This window comes from Melitaea cinxia, chromosome 1 (genome assembly GCF_905220565.1).
Source record: "Melitaea cinxia chromosome 1, ilMelCinx1.1, whole genome shotgun sequence".
In the NCBI taxonomy this organism is placed as follows: domain Eukaryota; kingdom Metazoa; phylum Arthropoda; class Insecta; order Lepidoptera; family Nymphalidae; genus Melitaea; species Melitaea cinxia.
Window position 1 is genome coordinate 10,975,125 of NC_059394.1, and position 14,745 is coordinate 10,989,869.

General features: G+C 34.8%; 1 protein-coding gene and 1 long non-coding RNA gene across 2 annotated transcripts in view; both read left to right on the forward strand.

Moving 5' to 3' along the window:
- The window catches only part of LOC123656786 (patj homolog), a 34,736-nt gene continuing 19,991 nt past the window's right edge, over window positions 1–14,745 (forward strand). The window contains exons 1-6 of the mRNA XM_045592436.1: window positions 1–90; window positions 425–581; window positions 992–1,164; window positions 1,453–1,582; window positions 2,504–2,616; window positions 5,831–5,967. Coding sequence (XP_045448392.1) covers window positions 1–90; window positions 425–581; window positions 992–1,164; window positions 1,453–1,582; window positions 2,504–2,616; window positions 5,831–5,967 — 800 coding nt within the window. The remainder of the gene's footprint in view (window positions 91–424; window positions 582–991; window positions 1,165–1,452; window positions 1,583–2,503; window positions 2,617–5,830; window positions 5,968–14,745) is intronic.
- Window positions 12,012–14,018, forward strand: LOC123656817. The gene is made up of 2 exons (XR_006743605.1): window positions 12,012–12,622; window positions 13,580–14,018. It is a non-coding gene; the product is annotated as an uncharacterized LOC123656817 (long non-coding RNA).

The following is a 14,745-nucleotide window of genomic DNA, read 5'->3' on the forward strand; positions in this document are numbered from 1 at the left end:
ATGCATCTCGGTGTGAATATATCAAACGCTTTGCAGCAATTGGAAAGTGTAAAAGCTGTTGTCGATCAAAGTGATGATCCCAAATTAAAGGTGAAATACAAGAAATTAAAAATTGTATCTAAAATTTTTAACATATGCTTTAATTTTTGGCAAACTTTTGTCTAGTACAATATTTAAAAAAAGCCATTTTGTATTAATTCTAAGCATCAAATTTTTAACAAGATAATGTTCAGTATAATTTTAATGCATTATTTTTTTAAAAGTTTAATTAGTTCTATGTTCTATGAGACAAAGTGCGATCTTTCATAGTCTACATTTTACTACCATACCATTAACCAAAATTCAAACTCAAGCCTTCCTTTGCTGTTTTACACTAACATTAATATGTTAATGTAATAATTATTAACTTTCTTCAATTTCATAGGCTGCAACAAATGATGACCTAAATCTTATCATAAATCTTTTGGAAAGTCCAATATTAAAGAGTATTGCTACTCTCCATGACTCTGTTGGATTGCTTGCAACTCAAGTGGCACATCATCCATCAATACTACCTGGAGATTTTGATATCACACCAGCTGGTAATTTATTTTAAAATGATAAATTTTAAATAAGCTATATTTTTAAGTGAATTTGTATATTGTTCTCCTTTATTCTCTATTAAGTTTACTTAGTAGAGTGTGTATATGGCAGTAATATAATATGTAGTGCAAATTTAAAATACCCTTTGAGGGAATATGAGGTACAGGGTGTGAAGTCCCTCATCCCCTATTGAAAAGGGAGGATCCTCCGACCAGGCGGATGTTGTGTCTGGAGTTCGTAGTTCGCATTTTGCACGATAGATATCGCCACAACCCTAAAATAATTTTATACTTTGTAACAATACACCAAACTAAGTTAATTAACTTAGTTTGATAGTAAAATTTTTTAATTTGTACATTTTGCTGTAAAAACAATTGAATCAATACAAATTAAGGTTTGAAATTTTTAGGTGACTTAGCTATACAAACTAAAAACCTTTATGGTAATCATGAGGGTGAGGAAGAACAACGAGTACCTCAAGTGTCACCACCGCACAGTTTGGAGTTTGGATCAGGCTCAGATAATGAACGCATTTTAGGTCTAGATTCTGCTTCTGTAGATTCTAATATGTCTCCCAAACAGGTTAGTACTTACAATACTAGTCTATTATTGCAGGAAACTACAATAAGTGAAACAGCATTGAAATTTGGCAACTATTTACCTGAATAGGCTTTGAGTGAATAAAGTAATTTGTGATTTTGGTTTAGAGTGTAAATATGTGAGTATAAAAATTCCATTAAAAGTGTGTTGTAAACTATTACGTAAACAACAAAAAAACCTAAAATTGTTTTAAGTACAGACTTATAATATTGTTTAAATTTACATCTACTAGATATTTATATAATAATTGCAATAAAATTGCTTTTTTAGAATCGAGGTTTGCATGACATGTCTCGAAATGATGATTCGTTAATATCTGGTTCAACAAACATTGTGGCCGGAGATTGGGCTCAAGTTGAGATAATAAATTTAGTGAATGATGGCACTGGACTTGGATTTGGTAAGGACTGTTTATAGTTTTTAATAATAGTAAATAATTGTGTTTGCTCGCAAACGAAAAAAAAACCGACTTCAATTACATCGACGAGTAATACAACGTAGATCGACGAAAACATAGTCAAGTACTATGCGTTATCAAAGATTACTCAAAAAGTAGTTATCAGATCTCGATAAAATTTATATGTGACCACATGATAAACATCAGCTTTCGATTAAATCAAAAATTATCAAAATCGGTATACCCAGTAAAAAGTTATTGCGGATTTTCGAGAGTTTCCCTCGATTTCTCTGGGATCCCATCATCAGATCCTGGTTTCCTTATCATGGTACCAAACTAGGGATATCCTCTTTCCAACAAAAAAAGAATTATCAAAATCGGTACATCCAGTAGAAAGTTATGCGGTATAATACAACGTAGGTCGACGAAAAAAGCGTCAAGTAAAAACGCATTATTAGATATAACTCGAGAAGTAGTTGTTAGATCTCAAATAAATTTAAATGGGACCAATTGGCACACACCACCTTTCGATTAAAACAAAATTTGTCGAAATCGGTCCACCCGGTCAAAAGTTCTGATGTAACATACATAAAAAAAAAAAAAAAAAATACAGTCGAATTGAGAACCTCCTCCTTTTTTTGGAAGTCGGTTAAAAATTAATAAGACACCAGGAAAACAAAATATTGTATTTCTCAGACATACTTTCGACTGTGGTGAAAATATACATACATATCTATGTACAAACTCAGTTTATTAAAACTTTAACTTTCCTTATATTTAGTGTTATCGGAAATTTGAAATAAGTTTGAGTTTTTATACTCTTCTCTGGTACGATATTGGAACAATATTGGAATTATTCCTGTTCCTGATAATATGTGGTTATTTAGAATAACTAAAATATTTTTTTGTTATATCTTGTCTTAGGTATTATTGGAGCCAGAACTAGTGGTGTGATTGTAAAAACTATATTGTCGGGTGGTGTAGCTGACCGTGATGGTCGTCTGAAATCTGGTGATCATATTTTACAAATTGGAGATGTAAGTAATCTTAAAGTAGAATTTTAAAATACACAAAATTACGTGTTTTACAATATGTCTGTGTGTATAATTAATATATTTTTAAAACATAAATTGTGTAATTTAGTGATAATTTTATTTTTCATTTTGTTGTGGGTGTACAAAATTACTTATAGACTAAATAAAGGATGGGTGTTAAAAGGTGCGTGTATTGTGCCTCGGAGAGCATGTTAAGTAGTCGGTCCTGGTTGTTATTATAAATACCTGATAGCAATTGTTACTCATGATAGAGAATGTATCCGCCTACTCTCAGTGGAGCAGCGTGATAGATTAAGCTCCAATCCTTCTCATACAAGGGGAAAGAGGCCTATGCTACAACAGTGGGATATTACAGACTGAATGCAATATTTTAGTTGTATGTTACACATACATATATGTATGTATGTAATAAGAAAATGGAAAGCGTTAGGTCTCTTCGTAGGTCACAGAACTCTTAGATTTCGCTTATTGGTGATTATGTACCTAAGTGTTTTTAGTTTTCTATGTATTGCTATTTGCCCTCATTGAATATAAAATAGTCAAAAAGATAAAGTTATTGCTAATAGAAACTTCTTCCTATAAAACAAGCCCATTCCCTGTCTTGATTAAAAAAATACCTCAAGGTGCACTATTTGTCACTTAGTATGTTTTTATATCTCTAATAATTGTTTTTATATCTCTGCATAACATAATGTATGAGTATTGTTGCACTTGTATTTTGTATTCTATGCTTTTATCCATATTATATGTATTTCGTTTATAAGTAGGTATAGTATATTTATGCATATGTTTATATATGTTTATATATATATATATATATATATATATATATATGTCTGTATGTATGTATCTATGTATGTATGTATTTGTGCTGTATATGTATGTGTATTTGTACTCGATAATTGATATTGTTCTAGGTGACACTAATTGTCACTTCTCTGTGTATACTTCCCTACCGCTTTCACTATGCTGTGTCCTATATGCCCAAAAGTTGTCTGGAAGAGATAGCTCCTCTAGCGATAAGACCGTCTTTGTACAGCTTTTTATGTGTAATATGTTATTGTGTTGATTGTTGTTGTGTACAATCAAGAGTATTATTATTATTCATGCTTAGTTTAGTAACGCAACCTAATAAGTTAAAAAATTAAATAAATCAGAAAGCTGGATGAAACGTCGACTAGTTTAAACAAAAACAGATGCTAATATGTTAGAAGATTGTTTTCAATTGTCTACAACAGAGCTGTCAGATCTGACACGATGAAAAGTCAAACTGTCACTTATAGTGACCACATAAAGGCAGGTTTCATCAGTACTGACTTCAATATTCCCGCTTCATATTTTTCGGCGTCAGTCCGCGCCCTCCACAACCCACGCTAGCGCAACTGACGCCTTGTAAATGCCGAAGTCAGTCGCTGCCGCTTTATTGTACGGGGACCACGCTGCGTTGCACCACATCACAAAATGACGCGAAAATTAAGCGATACGGATCACTTAAAGATTATTGAACTATACCGCGATAATGAATGCCTGTTGGACAATAAATTAGGGCAAGGCGTCTCTCATAAATGTGTTTTGACGCTGAATAGAGCTTGATAACAACATAAGCAAATCATCAAAGTCTTTTGGCGTTATTCTCAAAGCCAGTTTGTATTCCCCAGGATCTTCAATTCTCAACTGGGATAACAACAGCTGAGCCTCCAGTTTGATCTCTGTCATCTATCCATTTTCTTACCCACATTCGTTTCTTTTTGGATTTCTCTTCTTCTAACATACCAGTTAGTCCTTGCATAATCACAAAGGTACATTTTCTCAACAAATTATTAACTCTGATTTTTAGCTGTTTTCGAGAATTCATTTATCCGCACTCACTTTACAAACGTGTGTACACCATAAAACTACTGACGAAATACTGACTGCGTGTAAATCGTATGAGTCAATTTTCGGCGCTAGCACTGGCGACAGCTACTGACCCTGTGTAAATCTGCCTTAAAAGACTTTATAATACGTCACAGTGGTCTGATGATAGTGATAGTGACAACTCCAATTATTTATATTTACTACTAGCCGACCTGGTGAACTACCGCCTTATTTTTTTTTTCTTGAATATCGGTTTAAAGAAATTTATTTCTCATATCATAATAATAATTACATATATTATATATATTTCAAGTATTCAAATTTTAATATCAAATTAATAATAATCTAACTTGTTTAACTACATTGTCAGATTATGCTTGTGGTGTAGTTTTTTTTTTTTTTTTAATTTAACCGAGATCTAACGAATAGTTTTTTAATTATGCTAAATAATGCGTATTTAATTGACTATTTTTAAGTCGACCTTATTTAACTCGATTATTTCTTTTTAGTAACATAATGAAACATTTTATTTGGCTTTTATTTTAAATACAATTAGGTACACTTAGTTTATAAATATATATTAATACGTGAAGAAAAAACTTTGTACCCCCTTTTACGAACATTCGCACGGACTAAGGAGAATGAAATTTCGTTTCTCTTGAGGGGTCCGTGGATCGAAATTAATTATTAGACAATACTCATTTTTTATTGATATTACAATAGTTATATCTACACACACTTTATTATTTATAATCTAAGGTCTTCTTGAGGAATTTGTAGAGCGATGGAGCGACACACAACCGGTAAGCGGACATGACACAGGAAGAGTGCAGGGTTGCCCGGTGTAAGACATCAAAGAAAGAAATTAAATAAATATAAAGTATGGCCAGCTTCAACAGTTTCATTTCATTACACACACTACCATGTATTTGACACACACACACACACAACACACACACACACACACACACACGCATATAAACGCTTTTGTTTATTACAATTATGGTCGAATTTCAACCACCGGGCGACCACTAGTATTAATAAAAATCCAAAATTCTTCTGTGGAAAATACACATATCTAATTGACATCCACCCTTTTTTCATCCATCTTTTAACTTTTAACTTTTAATGGGTATGATAATTTAGTAATTTTATTTTTCTGTTTCAATTATTGTCGATAGCTAGTTTCAATTGTTACACCGCTAGTGGGCGCCACTGGGTGTTTTTTTATTATTATTGTGGGGTTGATTAATCAGTGGACTACTAGTGAGTAACAGTGGCCGGTTGTTGTATCGCGGGTCGTGAGGTAGCGCTAGTATATTGAGTTCGTGCGGCGCAGACTCACCTGATGGAGATGGGGTCGGAGCAGGTGGCGGGCGTGCTGCGCGCGTCGGGCTCGCGCGTGCGCCTGGTGGTGGCGCGCGCCGTCGACCCCGCCGCCGCGCACGCCTCCGCCGCGCCCGTCGTGCCCTCCAGGTGCGCGCCACGCACGGTTTTATTTATTATCATTATTACTCTTACTGAGGTAGGGCACAGCAGGAATTTCCTGCTCAAAATATGGAGCAGCCCGACTGGGGTAGTACCTCGACCTTACAGAAGATCACAGCTAAATAATACTGTTTTCAAGCAGTATTGTGTTCCTGTTGGTGAGTAAGGTGACCAGAGCTCCTGGGGGATTGGGGATTGGGTCGGCAACGCACTTGCGATGCTTCTGGTGTTGCAGGTGTCCATAAGCTACGGTAATCGCTTACCATCAGGTGAGCCGTACGCTTGTTTGCCAACCTAGTGACAAAAAAAAGATATATATATATATATATGTCAGATATTAAAAAGAGGAAGAAGGTATACTTTTCGGCTTGAAGGTATATTTCTCTTTTTCATGATCTCAGAGTACTCACTCAGTCTACTGTGGGCATAAGTGGGTAATGTTGACACAAGTAAACACAATTAATGATATCACCAAATTATTATAACACAGGAATCAGTTAACAGAAAGGTAACGCAGTACGGAAGGCGGGTAGTTATTAGTTAAGGGGGCGAAGACTAACTTCTTAGCATTCGATGGATTCACGGTTCACCGTGCGGGCACCGAGTCCATCGTGTGGCAGAGGAAGTAACTCAGAGCAGTGCCTAGGACTTGCGACCCAGGTGTAGGTTTAAGGAGATCTCCTTTGAGATGCGCATCAACGCTCACCTTCACTGCTCGAGTTATCCGCCATAATATGTAACAATTAATTCGTATGCACAAATTAATTATCGAATGAGTCTAGGTTAAGCTACTAGCAGGATACAACAAATGTATCGTGCCAAGCCAGAGCCAAGACTACCTTAGCCGAGGTGACACCGTTCGTTTTATACACGTCAGAACAATTCGAGTAATATAATAACTGAGGGTAGGTGACTATGGAACGATGTGCTAGGTGGCGCGTCGATCACCCCACTACTCTAACAGCTAATAATTGACAACTGACATTATCTGAATACACCCAAGTCAAACACTTGACGTTCCGTATTCATACTCTGCGACATATATATATATATATATATATATATATATATATATATATATATATATATATATATATATATATATATATATATAATGTTTTATTTTATATCTTGTATATTTTGAACAGTAAAACAATAATTGTGTTGCTCTGAAAAGAGAAGTTTTTTTATTGTAACATATAAACTAATTTTACAAAATATTATTTACTATTAAATTATTTACAAACTAACCTGAAAAGAGAAACAACATTTAAAGCTATTGCTTCACCAGTTCCTTATAATAACTATTATTTAAATATTTACAATTACAATATAATTCTTACAATCGTTTAATATGAAAAAAACAGCTCCATAGCAACCAATTCGCAGATCAAATGTCCATCAAAGAACAACTACAAATTATATTAATAACTACTTAAATGAAGTGTCACGCACTTTGTTTACATCTCCCCCCCCTTTTTTTTTCTAAATTACAAAGTTTTAGTGTCATACTTTACTACTGGAATTAGTTTTGTAATATGGAAGAGGTTTGATTCTGCCTTTTTGTGACCCGTGTCTACTTTATAAATTGAATTGGATATTTTGTCTACAATTTCATAAGGTCCTATTCTCAATTCATCAAGTTTTTTTCGGTTTAATTGGTTTCCGTTTTCAACGTATACATAATCTCCTACTTTTAGTTCGTGATGTTTTCTGTTTTTATCAAATCTTTTTTTATTATAATTGTGTGATTTTATACTATTTTCTAAGGCAATTTTTCGGTCTTGCAAAAGACAATTATGTGTTGTATTTTTCTTCAGTTCATCTGGTAGAACGTCAAATTTTTTTCCCTCCAGTAAATATTTTGGAGAGAACCTTGTTACACCATGTTCAGTTTCGTTATATTTTTCTGTGCATTCGTGAGCAATAGTTGTCCAAGCAATTTTGCCCTTCTTTTCATTAATCTTGCAACGAATTTTATTAACCAACGTTTGGTTTAACCTTTCATTTAATCCGTTTGAAAATGGTGCATTTACTGCAGTGAAAACTATAGGTATATTTTCTTTTTCTAAAAATTTTTTAAAATCTTTTGAATTTATGCCTGGATATTGATCCGATAAAATCATGTCAATTTTATAATCTTTTGTTACTTTTTGGATCAGTTTTATAAAATCATTCGCACTTTGGGTTTTGGATGTCAAAATATAGGCGTAACGAGTGAAGTGATCTACTAGAAGATGTAAATATTTTTTGGTTGAACGAGTACCACCAAATCCCCCTATAGTATCTATAGACACTATTTCAAACGGATAAGTAGCGGGACCTAAGTGAGACATTAATCCAAACTTGTATTTTCCTCTAGATTTATTTTTTATACAGACATCACAATTTTCGCAAACTTTTTTTATATTGTCCAATAAATTTTTGGCGTGATAAAATGGTTTAATCTTGTTTTCCATTTGTTGTCTGCCTATGTGACAGTAGTAGTGATGTACATGTTTTATAATATTTTTACTAAATTCCTCAGTTAGATAGATAGATAGATACTCTTTATTGTACACAACAACAATCAACACAATAACATATCACAAATAAAAATAAAATAAAAATAAAACAGTGTACAAAGGCGGTCTTATCGCTAGAGTAGCGATCTCTTCCAGACAACCTTTGGGCATATAGGACACAGCGTAGTGAAAAAGCGGTAGGGGAAGTGTATACAGAGAAGTGACAATTAGTGTCACCTAGAACAATATCAAACTATCGAGTATAAATACACATACATATACAGCACAATACATACATACATACATAGATACATACATACAAACATATATATATATATACACAGACATACATACACATATATATACATACGCATAAAAATACTATACCTACATATAAACGAAATACATATAATATGAATAATAGCATAGAATACAAAATACAAGTGAAGCGATACTCCTACAATATGTTATGCAGAGATAAAAACAATTATGACGTACTAAGTGACAAATAGTGCGCCTTGAGGTATTTTTTAAAGCAAGACAGGGATTGGGCTTGTTTTATAGGAAGAGGTAGAGCGTTCCAAAGTTGAACAGCTTTAACTGAAAAAGAATTGGAGTAAAAAGAAGTAGTGTGAGCTGGGGTTTCGAGCATCAAAGTAGACTCAGATCTAAGGGTGCGTTCGTGTGTATTACAAAGATACTTGAAACGCTCCTTAAGGTACAGAGGTGTATCAGAATGAAAAAGTATACAATATAGTAGCGAGAGTATGTGAGTATTCCTGCGAAAGCGAATCGGAAGCCACTTGAGACAACTGCGAAATTCGGAAACGTGGTCATATTTGCGAAGACCAAATATGAACCGTATGCAAAGATTTTGAAGGCGCTCAAGCTTATTTAATTGCTCCTCTTTAAGATCAGGATAGCAAGTGTCAGCATAGTCAAGAATTGGTAGAAGGAGTGACTGTGCTAATGTAATTTTGGTAGGCAAAGGGAGGAAATATTGCAGTCGTCGTAGTGATCCGATAGCTGCAAATAGTTTACGGCTCATCTCACTCAGCTGAGGTGCCCAAGAAAGATGTCTATCGAAGATAATTCCGAGGTTTTTGACTGTGTCGCTGTAACTGATTACGGCGTTGTTATAAACGACTGGTGGTATAAGTGACCAATCTATTCGACACACAAGCTTAGGACTACCGATAATAATGACTTGACATTTTGAGGGATTTATGTTTAATCCGTAGGAGTTACTCCATCTATATATGTTCTTCAAGTCATTATTTAAATTACTTATTGACGTAGGTAAATCTGTCAACTTAGCGTGAGAATAAATTTGAAGATCATCAGCATACAAGTGGTAGAGAGAAGATATGCGGAGAGTTATTGAATTTATGAAGATCGAAAATAAGAGCGGAGACAACACGCCACCTTGCGGAACGCCAGCATTAACGTTGGACCAGTCTGAATATGAATCCTGGACACGAACGCGCTGCCGACGACCAAACAAGTAACTATGAAACCAATCAATTGCTGATGGAGATATGTTAAGTGAGCACAAAACAGCCAGCAGTAAATCAAAATCCACCGCGTTAAACGCATTGCTAAAGTCCAGCAAGGTCAACACGGTGAGATTCTGACCGTCCATTGCCCGCCTAATGTCGTCAGTGATTTTCACAAGGGCCGTTGCCGTACTATGACCTTTACGGAAACCGGACTGATAAGGATTTAGGAGATCATTGGAAGAAAGAAATAAAGTTAGCTGTTGATGGACAAGACGCTCTAAAACTTTGGACAGGAAAGGGAGAATGGCTATCGGGCGAAGATCGGAAAACGTAGAGGAATTAGGTTTTTTAGGTAGGGGAATGATTTGAGCGTCTTTCCAGCTAGTAGGAAATGTATTGGAACTTAGGGATTCGTTGAAAATATGGGTTATGACAGGAAGGACTGAGTCTATTATAGGAATGATCATATTACGGCTGATGTTATCGAAGCCCACTGCATTAGAACTAACAGCTAATATGCTCTTCTTAACATCACATTCAGACAATTGTGTGAAGGTAAAAGTTGACGAAGAGTCAGGAGTTTCAATGGCAGAGAGATGACTAAGGGTATCGGCTTTAGTCGCACTGTCTATAGTGACAGAAGAAGTAAAATGTTTATTGAGATTATTGAGATCAAAGGAATTTGAAGGCACGTATTGTTTGACTTTGCCAACTCCAAGTGTTTTTAGAAATTTCCAGATTTTTCCAGGATCTGCTTCCTCTGATATAGATGTGTGGATATGGCGTCGTTGTGCATCTCTACAAGCCTTGTTGCAACGATTTCGATGAGTTTTATACTTCTCCTTATTAGATGGGCTCGGACTAGATTTATATCGAGCTTTAGCTTTATTTTTTAACTGCTGCAGTGCTCTTATTTCAGCTGTTAACCAGGGAGCAGGAGCATGCTTAATACGCACAGGTCGAACAGGAGCGTGTATATCGAATAGCTGGGTCAGGAGAGAATTAAAAGCTGCCAATTTTTCGTCCACCGCAGACGCGACAAATACTCTATCCCAATCAATCCCCGCAGCATCTTCACGTAAACGGCTCAAGTCCATGCCTCCAAAACTACGCTGCAGAAAAATTCTTGACTTTGCCTTTGGGGGCCTAATTTTATAGGAAAGATATAAGAGATCATGGTAAGAGAAAGCATCAGCTGGACACTGACCATGCTTTTCAACGTGATCAGATGAAGAGACAAGGATCAAGTCAAGAAGAGAGGGAGAGCAGTTAGGATAAGAGTGAGTAGGATTCAGGGGAAGGATGGACAAATTTGTGGAATTCACAAGAGAGCGCAAGCGTGAAGCTCTGCAGTCTTGCTTAAGCAGGCACGTGTTAAAGTCACCCATCACTACCGTATGGCTATATTGAGGAGTATATAGTTCTAACAGATTTTCGAAGGATGCAAAATAGTCAATAGTAAGTGATGGGTTATAATAGACACCTAGAAGGAGCTTTGTGCTAAATAAAAGGAGTTCAAGGAAGAGGTGATCAGGGCCATGTCCATCGTGAGAAATGGATTTGCTGATGATGTTAAAGGAAATGTGTGAGCGAAGATAGATGGCAACGCCACCACCAGTTCGCCCAACACGGTCGTTACGGATTAATTGGAACCCTGGAAGGGAATAGGAAGATGATGGCAGACAGGGTTTAAGCCAAGATTCACTTACCAAGATCGCATGAATGTTTTTATTTTGAAAAGATGACAGAATATCGGGATAGTGTGCAGGAATACTCTGCGCGTTAATGTGGATGATATTAAAGTTTTTTGAAACATCTTTAAATTGAAAGTCAAGAGTTTCGCTAAGAGAGGGAATGCTAAAAAAACTGGAGTCATTACTCCGAATTGCAGAAGAGGAAGAGGAAATAGAATGGAACGAATCATCATTGTCACTTGTCATAGATTTAGAAATAGAATGTTAGTAATATAAATATATAAATAACAGGCCTATAATATAATAAATAAGTATTAATAACTAAAAATAATTAAATTAAAATAGAATTAAAAAAATAAATATATAAATAGAATATAATAAAATAGTATAAAGCTGTGTCTATAATGTGGTCCATACACCTGCCGGCTGTAGTGGAAACGGTGAAATATCTTTAAGTTATGCAAAGAATTAATAACAAAAGAAAAAAAAAATTAAAAAAAAAAAAAAACAACAACATGATAATGACATACAATAAGAAATAAAAAGAGAAAAAAGAAAGTCAAGAAAAGTAAGCAGGTAAACAAAGTATTAGATCGTTCGTCTTAAGTTATAAAAAACAGAATTAAAAATACAGAAAATTAACATTAAGGCAGAAGCTAAGAGAATCTATAGTTACTATTCTTAGTTGACAATAGTTGTATCCGAACGAGCGACATTGACAACAAAATCTTTACAAAGATATACACTATGGAATTTCAATGTCAGTACAAAAAGCATAGTGTCAAAGTCAATCGACAAGTATGCTGTCAGTTGTCACCAATGTCGCAAATATTTAATGTAAACAAATTTGTAAATATAAGGAGTATAATGAAATACTTATGTACCCTTCAAGTAAAACAAAAGAGAAAAAAAAAGATTAAATTTACAACAAGGTAACAAGGTACAGGTAAGAGATATAAAGGTGAGTAAAAAGAAAAGTGAGAATAACTTAATATAGTAATATAAACTAGCTAAACACAAGCGAAATAATTCGCACTAGATGAGTATAGTAATTATCACTTCACAAAATTATAAAAACAAAAGTATTTAAATATAAGTTGATTTGAAATTGAACAAAAATAAAATAAAAAGATAATTTACCGACCGTCAGACATGTTGACGCTGTATCAAAATTAAAGCCTAAATTTGTAATTTTAATAATAATAAATATATAATTTTAGAAATTAATTATTTTACAAAAGAAAAAAGCAAAAATAAATCCTTCAGCTGTTTATGCCGGTAGCAAGCAATTAACTATAAAATGATAAATAATTTATATGGAGTTATTGTGAGGGTTCTTCTAAGAAGTGAGGCAAACAACTTAAACTTAGCGTATTAATAAATATGATGTTACTACGAGGAGATAACTAATGAACAGTATACTTAATTTACTTATTTTTTAAGACCCTTTTCGTGCGCGACGTTAATGGTTTTTGCTCGACACTTATACTTGCTGTAGTCTTCTCCGGTGTTGGGAGCTTCTGGGTTGTTGAGCTTGGGATGCCCTGGAGGTCCAGCAAGCACTCCGCTCTGTGACGCTGACCGTCTGACGTCACAATGTGAATGTAGCCGTGTCGCGTCCAGCAATTCGCTATGCCAAACCGCTGCCTTGCCTCCAAGAAGACTTGATGACGGGTCCGAGTTAGAAACTCGGACTGGGTGTATCCCGTACCCTTGAGTTTTGTCTTTGCGAACCAAACCCTATCACGAACAGCATTATCAGTAAACTTGATCACAATGGGTCGAGGTTTTTTATCTAGAGGTCGACCCAGCCGGTATGATGATTTGATACTGCTGCTCGAGAAATTGGCGAGGTTGAGGTGGTCCGCGACAATAGTGGTGACTCTTGCTGATGTGTCCTCAGATTTCTCCTCGGGCAGACCATGTAGCAACAGCATCTTGCGTCTCCTTCGCATCTCATGGCGGTCAAACTCCCTGTCCAGAAAATCAACCTGACGTTGCAATGCACTAAGGGCAGAGAATACAAAGGATCTAAATTTGCAGAAATCAGAAGTCAGTGATGTTGTAGAAGCTGGAGAGTTGGAGTTCACTTTCTGTAGGTCTCTCTGGAACTCATTCATAGTATTGATGAACATATCTGACATAGCAGAGATAGACTCCTTCACTGATTCCATTTTTAGTTGTCTGGTGATATGTATTAGTTCTGAATTTTACGTTTAAATCTAGGAATGAAATAGCCAGCAGGTAGTATGAACTGTTACTATTAAGTCTTCATAAAAAAACTAGTGAAACTTTTGGAATATGAATTAAAATTCAATTAAAAATATAGCACTAACAAAAAATGTGTATTGTCACTTTCACACCAGTTAATACAATCTTTTCATTTTTTCCTATCTTTTTATAATATATATTATTTTTTAAAATAAGTTTATTTATATTTTGTTTTATTTTATCATTTTTATCTTGATCATTTCGTATGTCTTCTAATTTTACAAAATTTACTATTTTTAAACTACTATCTTTATTTTCATACGATTCTAACACTGGGTTTCTGCTTAGAGTATCTGCCTCTATATTATATTTGCCTGGAGAATATATTATTTTAAAATCGAACTGCGACAAATAATATGTTAAATCTCCTAGTTCTTCGTCCGTTCTGGCTTTAATATTCATTTTTTCTAAAGGTTTGTGATCTGAATAAACCGTGAATGTTTTTCCCATAAGCCAGTGCTGCCAGTATTTTACTGCCTCTTTTATTGCCAAGCACTCAAGATATATTGCTTTTTTCTTTTTTTGGGAGTCATTTAATTTCTTTGAAAAGAATGCACAAGGTTTTTCATCACCGTTGGGTTGAATTTGTTTTAAAATCGCACCTACACCTTGTATGCTAGCATCTGTATATATATGTATTGGCAAATCTGGATCAAAGATGGCTAGAATAGGTTTTGAGCAAAGTAATCTTTTTATAGTATCAAAAGATTCTTGGCATTTATCTGACCAAACAAATTTTTCTCCTTTTCTTAATAAATTATGTAAAGGGTCCAGTATAATTGAAACATTTGGCACATA